The sequence below is a fragment of the Macaca mulatta genome, chromosome 1 (genome assembly GCF_049350105.2).
Source record: "Macaca mulatta isolate MMU2019108-1 chromosome 1, T2T-MMU8v2.0, whole genome shotgun sequence".
In the NCBI taxonomy this organism is placed as follows: domain Eukaryota; kingdom Metazoa; phylum Chordata; class Mammalia; order Primates; family Cercopithecidae; genus Macaca; species Macaca mulatta.
This window is the reverse complement of record NC_133406.1, coordinates 193,908,334-193,925,231: the sequence shown is the minus strand read 5'-3', so window position 1 is coordinate 193,925,231 and position 16,898 is coordinate 193,908,334. Positions and strand designations below refer to the sequence as shown.

The window sequence follows — 16,898 nt, the reverse complement described above, 5'->3', positions numbered from 1 at the left end:
CGAGGAACTTGTGTGGAACATTAAGGAGTTTGGATGTTATTTAGAGGTCAGTGGGGGATAACAGTATGTATATGGGAATGTTGATGGGAATGATCCAGTAGGAAAGGAGGGCAAAACCAGTTATTCATTTGTTCATGAGTGGGTAAGAATGAATGGATGCTGATAAAGTATTCAAAGTATGAGTAGACAACTCTTCAGAGATGCTTGTGTGTAAAAGAGATCAAATACAGATCAATGAGAGAAGCTCGTTGGGGAATGTACATCAAGGAAAGGTTTTTAAGATGACAAATACTTGAGACTATCTCAATGCTGCTGGAAGGAGAGCAAGAATACTCATTCATTTACTGCATAACTGTTTCAAATGGCAAGAAAGATCACTATAGTAGCAGTGAGAGGAACTGGGGTAAAGGGGTCCAGGAATGGAAGTAGGGAACACTAGAGGATAATGGCAACAGCCCAAGTGACGATGATGGAGTAAATTAAGGCAGTGGAAGTAGAGACGGGACAGAACTCAAAGAATTTACCGTACTCTTTGGTTTCCTTTCATAACTCTTTGGTTTCCTTCTTACCCTGCTAAATTCTCTCCCAAGCCCCTTTAATTTTCACCTCTGTTCTCCTTTAGCTCTTCCCGCTTGAACTCTTCAGACTCTCCTATAGCCCCTCACATGCACCTCAAGCCCCTCTAAGCTCCAGGGCCTTCCCTCTGGAAGCTAAGGGGTGGTGTTAGGGACCCTGGACTCAGAGTCAGACAAATCCCAAAGAGCTGTGTGACCTTTGGCAAGTCTCCTACTCTCGCTGATCCTCAGTCCCCTTATCTTAAGAGGGTTCAATGGGTGATCCGACTGTGACACTACTAGTCTTTGATGCCCTCCTCCTATCCCCAATCGCCTTTCCTTGCAGACAAGGGCCTCAGCTGTCTTAATATGTGACCTTGAGCAAGTCAAGTCCCTTCTCTAGAAGGCGTTTTCCCATTTCTATAATGAGGACAGGTGTCTGAGCTGCCTGCCTCAGGGCTGTCATAAGAGTCTACCTTAGCGTTTGGAGAACCAAAACACAGACAAAGCCAGGGCTTTGCAGACTCCCAGCTCTGACACCAACTAGCTGTGTGATCTTGGGCAAGTGACCTAGCCACGTGGAGCCTGGCTACATCATCTGAAGAGTGGGGACAGTACCAGTGCCCACCTCACAGGGCTGTCCTAAGGCCCAGCAGCCCGGGCCGCCCCTCCTCCCGCCTCCTGCCCGCTCCAGCCAGCCGGGGCCCGCACCTGCGCAGCTGCTGGATCTTGTCGCGGTAGCGGTCGTAGAAAGGGTTGGCCTGGAGCTCGGCCTCGGCCCCGACCCCGCTGCAGTCGGCGCCCCGCTCGGGCCGGCCGGAGCCGCGGCGCACTGGGAACACGCGCAGCTGCGCGGGTGACACAAGCCCCAGGCCCAGGGCGCGGCTGCGCACCGCGCACAGGCCCCGGTAGAGACCGGCCACCTGCAGGACCGCCGGTCCCGCGCCACCTGCAGCCGCCACCACCACAGCAGCCATGGCCGCCCCCGCCTCCTCCTCCTCAGGCGCGTCGGCCTCGGCCCGCGGCCCGCGCGCCCGCTCCATCCCGCTCCGAGTGCGCCGCGCCCGCGCTCCGGCACCGAGGTTCCGCGCGCCCAACGTTCCGGGCGCAGGAGAGCGGCTAGGCGGGGCGGGAAGGAGGGGGCGCGCCGCTCTGGCCCCGGCACTGCGCGCTCTCGCCGCCCTGTGTAAGCCACGGCCCGCCTCCTGCAGGGAGGCTGCCCAAATTCAACGCCCTTCCTCCCTCTGGGACCAGCAGCCTCTGCGCGCCAAGTCCGCTCTCTAAAGCCAGCGGACCTCCGGGTCCTGGCGGTGCTTGCCCCTGGCACTTGCTGTAGTGCCCGGTACTCGCTGTAGTAGTCCGTCCTTCAGCATCGAAGGTCCTTAACCAACTGTAATCACAGCAGCAAGCTTCTCTTTACTGAGGTTGCTATGTGCAGGACACTGATCGGCTTCATACTCTGTGTGGCAGGTATTATCTTCATCTAACAAATCAGGAAACCGAGGCCGAGAGTAATTATGTGACTTGTTCAAGTTCTACCCGAGAGCTGAGCTCTTTTCAAGATGACAGCTGCCTCTTAAGCCTCCTTTTCCTCTGCTTCCTGACATCCTCCTTGAACTCCAGCCACACTGACCTATTCTCTCCCAAAGAAACACCAGGATTACTCCTTGAAGAGTCCTTATTCAGGCCCTTTTTGACCCCTGGAATCCTCTCTCTTTCCATTCTCTCAACCCAAATGCCACAATCTTCCTTACCGTGTGAACCAGGTGCGAGGTCCTGGGGTCAGGGATAGTGACATCAACATCTCTGTGTCCCACCTGCTCACAGAACGGGGCCAGTCCTGGAGTGGGCTCTCTGGGACAGTACTCATCATCAGGTCCTTCTTGTCTGGGTTTTGTCGGATTGAAACCCTTCCTGGGACAAGGGCAGAGCCTTCAACTCTGCTCAATCCAACCTATGCTCATGGAGATCAGCCCTGAGCCCTGCCCTGTGCGACGAACAGTGTAATGGAAGATGAGTAAGTCCTTCAAGTATGCCAGCCCATACCTGGCTCACACTCCTCACACTTACTGTTTTCTCTGTGGATTTGCATGTGGCTGCCTCCTCATCATCTAAGGGCTCAGTTCACATGTAAGCACCTTCAAGGGACCTAAATGACAAAACCCCCATCTCTTTATAGTCTTTATCCCATTGCTCTGTTTCATTCTCTTTATAGCAGTTATCATTATCTGAAGTTCTTAGATCCTTGTTTATATTAATTCATTGAGCTTACATTCTGGAGGAGTGAAACAGACAATAAATAAACATATAATGTTAGGTGATGCTACATGCTGTGCTGAAAAACAGCAGGCTAAGAGAGAGTGAGATAAGGGGGCACTTGAGCAGAGACCTGAAGGTAATGTGGGAATGCGGGGGGAGGAGCCTTCCAGGTAGAGGAACAGCAAGTGCAAAGGCCCTGATGAGGAGGTTATTGAGTCTGAATGAGTGAGGGCACAGCGGTAGAAATGAGACCAAGAAGGTATAGGGAGGGTTAGTTAGATTGCTCATGCCTTGGTTAAGGACTTTGATTTTAAATCTAATGAGATCGGAAGTTACTATATGTTTTAAGCAGCGGAGCAACATGATCCTTTTTAAAAGGATCATGCTGGCTGCTGGTGGAATTTAGGGTATGTGGAGGCAAGGATGGAAACTCTCCCAAGGGTGACTAATTTGTCCTAGTTTGCCTAGGACTTTCTTGGCTCTAGCATTGAAAGCCCCATGTCCTGAGAACCACCCCAGTCTTGGGCAAACCAGGATGTTGGTCACCCTACAGGGAGAACAGTAATCTAAGTGAGAGATGGTGGTACTTGGACTAAAGTGAGAAAGAAAAAAGTGGCCAGATTTTGGTTGTATTTTGAAATAAAAGCCTACAGATCTTGCTGGTGGAGTCAGTGTGGGTGTGACAGAATGAAAGGAGTCAAGGATGACTTGCAGGTTTTTGGCCTGAACAACTCGAAGGACAGAGATGCTACTTATGAAGAGGAGGAAGGCTGTAGGTAAAGTAGACTTTGGAGGATGGATAATCAGAGTTTGGTTTTGGACATACTGGTTTGGGATAATTTAACAGACTGGCAAGGAGGGATGTCAACCAAGTATTTGGGTATGAGTCTAAAAGTTCTGAGGAGCATTCCAGGCTGGAGAGATACAGTTGTATGCTGTCAGTGTATAGTGATATTTAAAGCCAGGGGTCTGGGTGAGATAACTGATGGAATGAATGTAGATAGAGCACTAAGAACTGAGCCCTAGACATGCCTATATTTAGCAATCAGGGGAAAAGGGGGAAACCAGCAAAGGAGAATGATAAGTAGGGGCCAGTGATATAGGAGGAGAGCAAGGGTAAGTGGATCCTGGAGAGAATTCTGTGCTGAATAGTTCCCTAAGTCACACACTGGAGGACTATAAAGAGGGGAGTCATTAAAATGGTGCCAAGAAGCTGAGCTACAAGCAGTGGTGCAACCTACTGGGAAGGCTGACTTAAGCTTAATTAGGGAAGGGCTTTCTAACTGAGCTGCCCATAAATGCATCAAGCTGCTTCAGGAGGTGGTGAGCAAGTTCCTGACTCAAGTGAGTACTGAGTCCAAGGGGATTAGTTGCTGTGTAGGGAAAAATCTACCCCCAGGAGTCAAGCATGGTCCTGATGGTAGGACCAGATGGTGTGAGATGAACTAGACAACTCTCAAAGTTCCTTCAAATGGGAGATGATATGATTCTGGGCAGTTTGTCACAGAGTAGGGGAGCTGAGCTGAGTCCTGAAGGATGAGTAGGTGTTCAGTGGTGGGAAAGTAGGCAGGGGCACTCCTGGGTGAAGGAGCAGCATGAGCACACCTCCAGAGATGTGAATGAGCAGGGTCTGTTCAGGAGTATGGACTAGGCAGAAGGGAAAGGTGTGTGGAGGATGAGGAGGGAAGTAAGGCTAGCAGGAGATGCAGGCCAGATGGTGGGGAGCCTCACAGGGCCTGGTGCCTGGGAAACACTTGTCAGCACTTGAAGGAAGGTAACTAAATAAAAGACAGTTTGTTGGAGCCAAAGAAGGAGGTATTGACCACTTGGTTCCCTTGAGCAGGTTTTTCCTGCAACTTGGTTAGGTACTTTTTGAGAACAGGGCTGCCCAATGCTGTGTGTTCCTTGTTACATTCCTCACTGGGGACAGGTATCCCATCAACTGTTCCCTAAAGATCAGCAACATCAGTAAATCCCTGAGGGATGATGGCCCTTTCCTGGGGTCTGCTCTGTGGGTTCACCATAAGGGGTAGGGGCAGACAATTCAATAGGTGAACCAGTCTCTGATAGAAGTAGTAGAGACAATCCACCCAAAAAATGCCACTGGATGATGTTCCCTCCTTCCATTAACCCAGGACCACTTCACAAGCACTACCCCTAGAATGCCCAATGCTCAGAACCCAGTGACCTCTCCTTTAGAGAACAAAGGGCCTGGGCATTCTGGAGACTCTGACTGGCTGGGCAGATAGGCTGACTGGCTGGGCAGATGGGTGGGTGAGTTCCCTCTCCCCAGAGCCATCGGCCAGGTACCAAAGCTCAACCATATGGATTCCCAACAGGAGGACCTGCGCTTCCCTGGGAGTAAGTGCTCCTCCAGTCCCTGTCACTGGACTTGTGCCTTAGGGCTTGGGGACAAACACTTTGCATGGATGGGACAGTGCCTGGCTGCATGGAAGAGAGCTAAGCAGTTAGGAGATAGTCTACTCTAGAAAACTAAGGATTCTTTTAAGGCAAAGACCGTGCTCTGATCAACCAGAGAAGATACTATCAATAGCCCAGGACCATCACAGCTGAATGGAGTGGGATGGGACATTGGTGGCTCTGTCAACTGATGAACTTTCACTTTTTTTTTTTTTTTTTTTGAGATGAAGTTTTGCTCTGTTGCCCAGGCTGGAGTGCAGTGGTGCAATCAAGGCTCACTGCAACCTCCACCTCCTGGATTCAAGTTATTCTCCTGCTTCAGCCTCTCAAGTAGCTGGGACTGCAGGCGTGCACCACCACACCTGGGTATTTTAAAAATTTTTAGTAGAGATGGGGTTTCACCATGTTGGCCAGGCTGGACTCAAACTCCTGACCTCAGGTGATCTGCCCGCCTGGGCCTTACAAAGTGCTGGTGAACTTTTACTTCTTGATGGACTTGCCCATAGTGAAACTTCTCAGTCTGATGGATTGGATGGGTCCTGGCTTAGGAATCAGAGGCTTGACTGAGCCTGGGCAGCACATGGCCCCTCTAGACATAGCTTTTCTGATCTGTAAAGAGTTAAAGGTGGTGCTTAAGCTTCCTGGAAATCTAGCTTTGACTGAATAAGAGAATGATGAGGCAAGTCAACGAGGGAGGGAAGGAATGGTGAGAGTAGTTAAGTGGATGGAGTAATTGATGAATGGGTTAAGTGAAAGAGGAATGAGAAACAGTTCAGGCCCCAAGCTACAGCTATCAGCCAGCATGCCTCTTTTTCTTTCTTGTTGCCTTAGTGTGGGTCTCATTGTACTTTGGATTCCTGGGGCTGTGTTCTGTGATAACTGGAGGGTGCATTATCTTTCTGCACTGGAGGAAGAACTTGAGGCGGGAAGAGCGTGCCCAGCAGTGGGTGGAGGTGATGAGAGCTGCCACATTCACCTACAGCCCACTGTTGTACTGGATTAATAAGCGACGGCGCTACGGCATGAATGCAGCCATCAACACGGGCCCTCCCCCTGCTGTCACCAAGACTGAGACTGAGGTCCAGAATCCAGATGTTCTGTGGGAGTTGGACATCCCCGAAGGCAGGAGCTATGCTGACCAAGTCAGTAACCCCAAGGCGGAAGACCCCGCTCCCCTGCAACCTGCACTGCAGGGGGCTCCACAGCAGCCCCAGGCCAGCTCCCCATTTCCACTTCCCATCTTTCAGGAGGTGCCCTTTGCCCCACCCTTGTGCAACCTACCCCCGCTGCTGAACCACTCTGTCTCCTATCCTTCAGCCACCTGTCCTGAAAGGAATGTTCTCTTCCATTCCCTCCCGAATCTGGCCCACGAAGACCACAGCTTCAATGCCAAGCCTTTCGCTTCAGAATTGTAGCCTCCTCTCACTGAGGGTGGGAGCTGCAGGAATCAGGTGCAGAGTAGGAAATGGAACTAACCTCAAAAAGGTGGTATTGACAGAGGTCAGGACCCACCTGGATGTCATGCTATGAAATTAAAAAAAAAACAAAAAACAAAAAACGTCCAAGGCTCCCTCGTGTCTCATTTGCTGTTAGGAAGGCAATGTCCTTCCTGTCTGATGGGGTCACTTTGCAAACCAAGTTGGTTGCTGAGTCTCACCAATATGAACTGGCACTGGAGGTTGGCTGTGGGGAGACGCACTGAACCAGTACTTGTGGATGGACTCAATATCCCTCTGTTCAGTATTTAAAACAAAAACGTGTGCCAGGCCCTAGCCTGGGTACCCCAAGGCACTGGTGTTCTGTGGGATGTGAAGCACAGTTGCCACAAGAGTGATAGCTGCTGAGGGTGTGAGCTATGATGATTCACAGTGGCTATGGCACAGGCAAAACGAGTCATCACGAGCCCTGTGAGCCACACTGCACTACGGGATGAAATACATTCTTTGTTATTATCTATGATGTATGTAGCTCTTACGTGGTTGCCTCTGTACATTATTTCTAACAATTCACAAGAACACTGCCAAATGGATATCATGATCCTCCTCTTATGGATAAGAGACAGGTTCCAAGGGCATATGCCATACCTTTCTTAGTTGCAGAGCCAGTTCTCAAATCTACATCTGCCTTTCATCAAAGTTACTGGTATGAAAGTCATTGATCATCAAAGGTACTGATCTTCCCACCATACACCATAGTGCCCCTTCCCTAATGACATGTTGTGTTAGAAAATGCTTGGTGAATGCTTTGGATTGTACGTAGGGTGTCATTAAGTTGGTCCATGAATTGGCTTGGAGGAAGGGCTGGTCAGTGAACTGCCTAACATTATAAGTAGACATATATCCATAGACATAGAATCCATGTCCCCTTTCCAAAAATTAAGATCCATCACATGGGAATATTAATAATGTTTGTACTTCTGGAAATGGTTCTAAAAGGTGAGACAAAGATAATACTGGCCATTTGGCTCCAGTTTTGAGGTAAGAAAGCCCAGCTCTATCACAGGATATGTGTTTCTCCCTTTCCTTTTGGAAATGAACAAATCCTCTCATTGTATTTTTAAGTAATAAAAGCTTTATGTATAGTCATTTACATAATGACTAAGGGGGAAGGTCACCAGATTCTGTGTGCGGGGAAGGGGAGGAGGTATCCAGAATCTAGCAAACAAACATGTCGAGTTAATTTATTTTTTTTCTGTGTGTGAAAAAGCTTTAGCTCCTGTATGACCCCTCTTTAGCAACAGATTTTAAACTTTTTTTTTTTTTTTTAAAGGTGGTGGAACATTTATGGCAAACACGCTTTTATATTGATTCTCAAAATATAAAACAGGCCTAAGTGGAGCATCTTGGGTAGACACAGGGGCAGGGCTCACTCCTGCCTCACCTTGCCCCTCCCATCCTCCGGATGCATAACGCCTGAACCTTGCGGCCTTTGCTTCTTCAGGCCAAATATCACAGTCCTTAAGGCAGATTCTTAATTACTTTGGGCCCACCATGTGTTACTCCTTGCTTTCAAAAGGCGTAAGGCGTCCATAAAAATAGAAATCAAAGCAGATTTTTTTTTTCCCTTAGAAATCGCAGGGGAGTGAGAGAGGCTTTAGTCAAGACACATTGAGAGAAAAAAATTTTTTTATTTAGCTAAATTAAAATGGCTGTGTTACTTATATGAAATATGCAAAGCTCAAATCAAGTCATGGAAACCCTGAATTCTCCCTAAACAGAACCAAAATTGCTTATATGTTACCAAAATAGCTCCACTAAAACAAAGTAGATTTAAATTTCTTAATATGAGAAAACAACAAGGTAGGTTAGGTTCGTATAACAAACAATACACGCTCTATAAAGTCTCAGGAATACCCAAATGTGTTCCGGTTTGGATATGAAAGAGGGACCACATCTAGCTGGTGCTGGTAAGCAAGCCAATGAGGTGTGCAGCAAACAAAACCTGTCACTAAAAACAACTCAACAGGCCATTATAAGTATGAGCCCATCACAGCCAAAATCCTCAACTGTGACCGGCAGGACCAGCAAGCGGGGGTGTTGAAGGGGTTATGAACAGCAACCATAAAGAAAGGAATCTCCAACAGAAGGGACAATGGCCAGCAGTAGGTGACAGGAACCCACTCTTAACCTCTGTTGCATCACACACCTTCCTGAGGGTCAGGCACCTCTCTGCCTTTTAGATGACACCACAGTCATCTCGAAGTCAGGTATTCTCTTCTTTTGGTTCTTCTTTTTCTATGCTACCTTTTTGCCTCTCTGATTTATGGGGAGGCTCTTTTAGTAAACATTATACGAGATAGTACAAGGCAAAAGAAAACAAGGACCAAGAAGCAGTGAGTAACTTAGGAAAGCAGCAGTAGGAGCTGCCAGACTGAAAAGGTAAAAGGATTTAAAACCAAAACCCAAACCAAATTCACTATCCAATCTTCCTCTCAGAGATGAGATATGGCTGGTGAGGCTTGACTACAGCTGAATACAAGTCACAGGCTCAGTAAGTTAAGACAACATACAAATAAAAGTACCATATTCACACTAAATAATAGGCTTATGGGACGCTTAAGCCAGTGAGTCTGCTCAACTCAGGAGTTCAAGATACCCTACTTTTGCCTGGAAGATATAGTACTTTCTCAGGCAGGATGACAAAAATATTCATAGATCTGAGAATGCAGCATAAACACCTCTGCCAAACTTGGTAGGGGGAGCGGATGGTACTATATACTGGCTCAGGGATGATACTAGTCAGACAAGCACAAGGTAGGAAGAACAGAAGATAAATCAAAAAACAAAATGGATTTCTCCACATATAGCTATCTGATGCAAGGGAAAAGTACACACAACAAAGAGTTAAGGTGTCTTCAAAGTATCTGCCTATGAATAAGAATCTGAAACTAAAAAGGACAAGCTACATTACCCTCAAGTATATTTCATATAAATCAGTTTTCAAAAAAATACCTTCCAGGTACAGACATACTATTTATGGTACAGTATATACAAATATAGCAGTATAATTCAATTTATTGCTAGAATTTTATTTGGTTGTTAGAAAATCTGTAAGGGTGTATATATATTAAAAAAAGGTGGAGGGTGAGAGTGGATGGAAGGCAGCCAGAAGGGTGAGAGTTATTTTCAAGTTACCTAAAGTGCCAGGCTAATTTGTTTTAACCTTTCCAAGAAAGTGAAACTGAGCATAAGCTATAATGAGATAAGGGGACACATTCATGGGAAAAGACTTCATTTTGCTTTAACTAAATTTTAATACTTCTAGAAAAAAAAATTTAAGGTTAGTCAACACCAAGCTGAACATCATGTAAAGAAAAAAACAGCCCTTAAATGTTTAAGGGTACCGGACTGTATCCATGGCTGAAGGGCAACCTGAACAAAATTAAAAAGGAAATGACCTCCACTAAAGAAGTCTGTGGCATGAAAGCTTCTCTACTTTCTCCCTGACTTGGCCTATAGCAATGTTAAGTTTTCGTAGTTTTTTTTCCTTTCGAGTTGTTGCCCCAAGACTGCTTCTAAGAACAACACAGCAATTCTAAACTCAACATACAGGAGACATGGAGGTATTATTTCTTTCAATCTAGGGATCTTTCATGCCAGGTCCACAGAAGCATTAATAGGAAGTATTGTACTTGCTTGTATTAGATTTGAGATACTTGCTACCACCATGTGAAGGCCCCAGCTCCAGGCCTGCCCTGCTATACTTTGGCATCCTTTGGATAGAAAGCCTCTAGCTACTTCTGAGCTGATAATTGTAAGGAAACGGAATATTATTTCACATGTTTCATCTCACAACCTTTTTGGCTTTAGTCATCCCCCAGAGAAACATATCAGGCTCTTGATTAGCCTCTAGGTAAAATCTCAAGGGGTATGGTTTTCTGGGTCAAAATTAGAAGCACAGCTCTCTTCTAAAGCTCTGGGTGGTCAGTGTGAGACAGTGGCTGGGGAATTTAGCCCTGCCATTCAGAATGGAGATTGTACTGGTGGTGGGAGCCAGCTACGGCTTTAAGACAGACTTAAGTGGGTGGGTGGGGGAAGGCAATCTAGCTCACTCAGCGGGGAAAATGGAGCTCCCCAGCGGATAACTTTTTATGCTCATAAACCCTGAAATAGTACTAAAAATGAGAAAAATCCCCAAGACCTCTCTGATTCCCAAGTTGGGTTTAGCTGAGGGAATAGGAACAAAGAACCAGAATCCTACTTCCATGAGCCATGCCTGGAGTCAGTACTGTCTCCAGTGTCTACTCCCTGAAATCGGTTCCTCCAGCTACCAGGACAAACCCCCTGGCAGCGCCTGGGCCTTTGAGAGATGCCTTATGGAGACATGGATGCAGTTTCAGCTGCCACCCACACCAGATCAGCAATTTTTAATAAGTCATTTGTTCACATCCTGTTCAAAACCATTCTTCCTACTTTCCACACAATATGCACAATGCTTTCTTTCATTTAAGTATTTACACACAGAAAAGGCCTATCTTTTAAAGAAAAGACATTTTCTGAGTCTCTATAAAGTGCAGCTAATTTAAGGCAAATTTAAGTGAAATATAAAAGGTGGCTTATTCTCTCTCTATATACATTTCCCAGCTTTAAAAGATAAGGTCTCCTCCCCTCAAAAAAAGGAAAGAGAAAAAAAGAGGGCTTTAATTTTTTTTTCTGGCAATTTTAAAATGTAAGATCTTACTAGTTTTAGGAAATCATAGATTTCTGAACATCATAAGTAAAATGGTCTTCTTCTTTAAAAAAATAACTTTTATATAGCTTCTTCAAACAAGTTAAAAGGTGGCAAAGTATCTGCTACAGTAGTTTGGAGGACTAGAGGACTGATGGGTAAGTAAGGGTTGTTTTGTTGTTAGGTAAGTAGATATTAGGCAGTCCATTTCTAAAATATGCCTGATGAGGCTAGATACCTAAAGCTACCCTTAGCTCGAGGAATGAGTATCTTCCATCTCCATCGGAATCAAATGCTCCCAAGCTCTCTGGTTCTGGCATAGCAGAACCTAGGGAGGTCCAGATTTCCTGGTAGGTCAGCTTCCCATCCACGTCCTGGCCAGCCTTGTGGAATAAATCCTGAAGATCTGTCAAAAATGAATTAAAAAAATGTATATGTCTAAACATACAGCTAAATTTAGTTAAAAGTAGTCTCAACTGAATTTAAAACACTAAAAGAAAAGCTACTCCGCAAATTTTGTTTCCATATGGTAAAGTTTAGGATTTCACTAAATCAGAAAGACTAATTTTTGATTCCTTAAGAATATTAAAAAAAAAAAAAAAAAAAAAAAAAGGCTGGGTGCAGTGGCTTACACCTATAATCCCAACACTCTGGAAGGCTGAGGCAGGAGGATTGCTTGAGGCCAGGAATTTGAGACCAGCCTGGGCAACACAGTGAAACACTGCCAAAGTAGAAGCAGTGACAGATAATCGCAGAAGAATGAACAGTCTCATCTTCTCTCTGTCCAGTGTCTTCCCTTTAGATTTTCCTGATGTTATTCTTATGTTGAAGGGGTGAAAAGGAATGCAGAGGCCTAATGAGTTATATGATAGGAGCTAGCCCATAAAACAGACTGTGGCATATCGTGAGATTTCTTGTTGGATGGCTGAGTGGAGACTGGAGGAATGACTTGGAAGCCCATAAAACAATCCCAAACTCTCATAGCTTTCTCGGTTTTGACAGGAAATCTAAAGCTCAAAGAGGAAAGTAACTTGCCTACGGTCATGTAACTCTTAAGTGGAATAGAATACAAATTTCTTTTTTTTTTTTTTTTTTTTGAAGCTAAAGTCTCGCTCTGTCACCCAGGATGGAGTGCAGTGGCGCGATCCTGGCTCACTGCAACCTCTGCCTCCCGGGTTCAAGTGATTCTTGTGCTTCAGCCTCCTGAGTAGCTGGGATTACAGGCACCCGCCACCACACCCAGCTAATTTTTTTGTATATTTAGTAAAGATGGGGTTTCACCATGTTGGTCAGGCTGGTCTCGAATTCCTGACCTCAGGTGATACACCCCCCCTCGGCCTCCCAGAGTGCTGGGATTACAGGTGTGAACCACCAGGCCTGACTTTTTTTTTTTTTTTTTGAGGTGGAGTCTTGCTCTGTCATCCAGGCTGGAGTGCAGTGGCGTGATCTTGGCTCACTGCAACCTCTGCCTCCTGGGTTCAAGCAATTCTCCTGCCTCAGCCTCCTTAGTAGCTGGGATAACAGGTGTGCACCACCATGCCTGGCTCATTTTTGTATTTTTAGGAGAGGTGAGTTTTCACCATGTTGGCCAGGTCTCGAACTCTTGGCCTCAAATGATCTGCCCACCTCAGCCTCCCAAAGTGCTAGGCCACCACACCTGGCCTAGAATACAAATTTCTTATTAGCTAGTCCAGTGCTCTTTCCACTATGTGACACTGTCTCTCTGGATCCAGAAATTAAGCAGCTCAAGAACCAGTGACTCAAAAGTGTAATGAGATACCATGTCATAATCACTAGGATGGCTATAATAAAAAAAGACAGGCCTTAACAAGTGTTAGGGAGGATGTGGAGAAAGTGAATTGAACCCTCATAAAGTGCTGCTGGGAATGTAAAATGGTACAGCCACTCTGGAAAAGTAAAGGAGTTCCTCAAAAAGTTAGGGCTACCATATGACCTATTAATTCCATTCCTAGATATACACTCAAGGGAAATGAAAACGTACGTTTACATAAAAACTTCCACATGAATGTTCATGGCAGCATTATTCTTAATAGCCCAAAAGTGAGAACAATCGAAATGTCCATCAATGGATGAACAGACCAAAATGTGTTAGGTCAACAGAATGGAATATTCTTCAGCCATAAAAAGGAATGAAGTACTGGTACATGCTCTAACATGAATAGACCATAAAAACATTATGCTAAGTGAAAGAATCATATTGAAAGAAAAAGCACACACAAGGCCACATGCTGTATGACTCCATTTATGTGAAACACCCCAAATAGGCAAATCCATAGAGATAGTGGTTAAGAGACTAGTGGTTGCTGGAGATTGGTGGGAGAGGTGACTGGGAGTGACTGTTTAATGGGTACAGAGATTCTGTGCGGGGTGATGAAAATGTTTTGGAATTAGATAGTGGTGATGGTTGCACAACCTTGTGAATATACTAAAAAACACTGGATTAAATGCATTTTAAAAAGGTGAATGTTATGGTATGTGAATTGTATTTCAATTAAAAAAGAAGAACCAGAGGACTATATATCTCTCCAAAGTGCACGCTCTCTACTTTTAAAAAATCAGTAAACAAGAAAAACAGCAGTATTACTAGTTGTTCTGTATCTTCTTTTTTATTTCAATGGCAATATTGAGCCAAAATAGTTAGAGAATGTTTATCAATAGTTTCTTCTGGTATTTTCTCAAGGGCCTCATCACAAACACTTAGGAAGGTCAGTTATATACATAACTTTTTTATTTTTTATTTTTGAGACAGGGCCTCCCTCTGTCACCCAGGCTGGAGTGCAGTGGCATGATCACAGCTCAAAAACACAAACTTCCAGGCTCAGGCTATTCTCCTGAGCAGCTGGGATTACAGGGTGTGCGATACCATGCCTAGCTAATTTTTGTATTTTTTGTAGAGATGGGATTTCATTGTGTTGCCCAGGCTGGTCTCGAACTCCTGAGCTCAAGCCAGCTGCCTGCCTTGGCCTCCCAAAATGCTGGAATTACAGGCATGAGCCACTGCACCTGGCCATATATATATATAACATTTAAAAAAGACTTGTGTGCCCATAATCAAATAGAAGATTTAATCTCTAATACCAAAGAAGGTCAATGAGCTTTATGTTTCTTTAAAAATCTTCCCAAATTCCTTTAATTTCATCATTTATTCCACACCATACCTAGGTTCAATAGGCCTCTTGCTGTTTGGTATTCAGGAAGAAAAAAAATAACTTGAAGGGAGGGAAAACAGTTGCAGTGCAAGGTCCAGTCCATCAAGGAGCTCCTATAAACAAGCATCTGAATAGGGCCCTACTCTCACTCCTACAATAGGTGCAGCAATGCAGCTAATAAAATGTCAAAAGCTCTCTGAAACGCAGGAAAGCAGTGGGACACTTGTTCCCAACGTCTTACACCAAGTGGCTAGCTGAAGAATCCTGTTTCTTTTTTTTTTCTTTTTTTGTGGCATGAATTTACACAACATGCCACACTACGCATTTGGTTAGCAGTATTCAAATAAAAATATGATTGCTGCCTCAGGTCATTCCAAAAGTGTAGTCATTCAAAAGTATCTAAGGCCTATGCTGAGGACTCAAGCACGAATGTTAAAACTGCTATTCCTTAATCTGACCTAATAGCTTTCCCCCATTCATTCTCATCAAATCTTGATGTAACAATGGAAAGTGGCAGGAAGCTTGCGTTCCCATTAAACACAACACTTTCCCTCCTCCCCAAAAAACAGAAAAAAAAAAAAAAAAAAAAAAGGAACAGGGAAGAAAAGTAATCACATTTAAATGGTGATACAAAAATTTAAGTCTTCTATGCTTTAAGCATTTAATTGCAATGTGTAGGTAACTCATTCATTTATTTAACAAATATTCAGGAGTACCAGGTACTGTGCTAGGGGCTGGGAGTAAACAAGACATAGTCCCATAGGAAGTTATATTTTGTATCTCCCCAGGAAATTACAACAGAGTGACATATGCTAAACAGGGGCAAACAAAATTTAAGAGCACACAGGAGGAGCCTAATTCAGTCACGGGAGGTAAGGAAATGTTCCTGGTAGAATGGTATAGAGAAGAGCCAGAGCAGGTGGGGTGGACAGGAGCAAGTGATTTACCAGGCAGCCAGCTAATACAAAATCAGGAGGCACTAAATAACACCATGAGGGATAGAACACACACTGTTGGAAGCAATGCAAACACATTTTTCTGTGAATCATATCCTTTCTACTAATATTTTGCTGATTTTCAGTAAAAGGGCTCTTCATTTTTGGAGGGCCCTGACAAACAGGGTCAACTTTTACTTTATTTTACTAATCTCATGGTATTGTATTTGCTTTCATGCCTTCTCCATTAGACTGTAATATCCTTGAAGAAAGAAAATGAGACCATATCTTACACTGTATTCTTATTGCTTAGCACTAGGTTTAATGAGGCACTCAGTGAATGAAGATCCTAAAAAACAATAACAGAAAGACAACATAGTACACTGGTTAAAAGTGCAAGCTTTGGCCAGGTGAGGTGGTTCATGCTTGTAATCCCAGCACTTTGGTAGGCCGAGGCAGGCAGATCACCCTATTTTTACTAAAAATACAAAAAATTAGCCAGGCATGGTGGTGCACACCTGTCATTCCAGCTACTTGGGAGGCTGAGGCATGAGAATTGCTTAACCCTGGGAGGCGGAGGTTGCAGTGAGCCCAGATTGTGCCACTGCACTCCAGCCTGGGGGTCTAAAAAAAAAAAAAAAAAAAAAAAAAAAAAAAAGAAAGTACAAGCTTTGGCATCAGACTGTCTCGGTTTGCGTTCTGTTTCAACCAATTATTTGCTGTGTGGACTTAGGCAGTTTCCCTATCAGTAACATGAGTATAATACATAAATACTTATGTTCGTGGAGTGGTTATCAGGATTATATGACATAATGCATATCAAGTATCTGGCACTTGATATCTGCTCAATAAATGTTAGATCATATATATTTTTGACAAGTGAAAATAAACATAAAAAAGTTATTACTTGGAACATTCCCATTACTACCCCATGGTATAAAAATTTACCTTCAATGCTAGAAACTCCTGGTAGAGAGACAGGTCTTAGTTGGGCAGCTTTCTCAACTGGATCTCCAAGAAACTGTGAAAATTTTGGCAATGCTGATGGCTTTGATGTGAAACTCTCTACTTGCTCTGTAACAAATACATATAGTTTTATTTAGTATTATTGAATCTAACACCAAAGTAAACAAGTATCGAAGGTCACCTTTTAGGAAAATTGGATATACAATTAATTTAGAGAAACATTTGAGAATTAAGTAGCATAGTGACTACGTGAAGTTAAAGGCTTGGATTGAGACATTTGTGGGCAAGGGAGGACCAATCAGTATTATACTACATTAAGGTTTGCAGTAGCAGTCCCATTAGAAGATCTTACAGTACAAGCTAGCATTATACATGTTTAGATGGTAAGAGTTTAAGCTGTCAAGTGACAAGAACATAGAGGCTGG

At 44.4% G+C, this 16,898-nt stretch overlaps 3 protein-coding genes and 1 long non-coding RNA gene across 15 annotated transcripts in view; 2 read left to right on the top strand and 2 right to left on the bottom strand.

The window, feature by feature from the left end:
• Nucleotides 1-1,823, bottom strand: part of ATPAF1 (ATP synthase mitochondrial F1 complex assembly factor 1) — a 60,498-nt gene extending 58,675 nt beyond the window's left edge. For all 8 annotated transcript variants that reach the window (XR_013402359.1, XR_013402367.1, XR_013402370.1 and 5 more), the window contains exon 1: nucleotides 1,266-1,823. Coding sequence is in view for 4 of the 8 variants with exons in the window: in XM_028834098.2 (XP_028689931.1) it covers nucleotides 1,266-1,597 (332 nt within the window). In the remaining 4 variants the exon portion in view is untranslated. The remainder of the gene's footprint in view (nucleotides 1-1,265) is intronic.
• On the top strand, nucleotides 1,671-6,772 carry TEX38 (testis expressed 38). Of its 4 annotated transcripts, none has more exons than XM_028834133.2 (2): nucleotides 1,671-3,589; nucleotides 6,066-6,699. In XM_028834133.2, the coding sequence occupies exons 1-2, from the start codon at nucleotides 3,559-3,561 to the stop codon at nucleotides 6,647-6,649; spliced, it is 615 nt and encodes a 204-aa protein (XP_028689966.2). In that variant the 5' UTR covers nucleotides 1,671-3,558; the 3' UTR covers nucleotides 6,650-6,699. The 4 variants fall into 4 exon arrangements, with proteins under 4 accessions (XP_028689966.2, XP_014994390.1, XP_077814446.1 ...); XM_015138904.3 differs by lacking the exon at nucleotides 1,671-3,589 and adding an exon at nucleotides 5,057-5,174 and having other exon boundaries at nucleotides 6,217-6,772; XM_077958320.1 differs by lacking the exon at nucleotides 1,671-3,589 and adding an exon at nucleotides 5,057-5,174 and having other exon boundaries at nucleotides 6,145-6,772.
• Nucleotides 6,773-8,341: 1,569 nt separating this feature from the next.
• Nucleotides 8,342-16,898, bottom strand: part of EFCAB14 (EF-hand calcium binding domain 14) — a 42,471-nt gene continuing 33,914 nt past the window's right edge. For both annotated transcript variants that reach the window (XM_002801538.4, XM_015138873.3), the window contains 2 exons: nucleotides 16,456-16,581; nucleotides 8,342-11,808 (listed from right to left, as the gene is read on the bottom strand). In XM_002801538.4, coding sequence (XP_002801584.3) covers nucleotides 11,633-11,808; nucleotides 16,456-16,581 — 302 coding nt within the window. In that variant the 3' untranslated portion in view covers nucleotides 8,342-11,632. The remainder of the gene's footprint in view (nucleotides 11,809-16,455; nucleotides 16,582-16,898) is intronic.
• LOC144333593 (uncharacterized) lies at nucleotides 12,476-14,343 on the top strand. Its single transcript, XR_013402380.1, has 2 exons — nucleotides 12,476-12,926; nucleotides 14,275-14,343. It is a non-coding gene; the product is annotated as an uncharacterized LOC144333593 (long non-coding RNA).

What these genes read in the sequence shown, in the direction of transcription:
- TEX38 (XM_001108737.5), top strand. Translation starts at nt 5,138, where the DNA reads ATGGATTCCCAACAGGAGGACCTGCGCTTCCCTGGGA. An exon ending in GGACCTGCGCTTCCCTGGGA is followed by an intron (nt 5,175 to 6,065) that starts GTAAGTGCTCCT and finishes TTGTTGCCTTAG; the next exon opens with TGTGGGTCTCATTGTACTTT.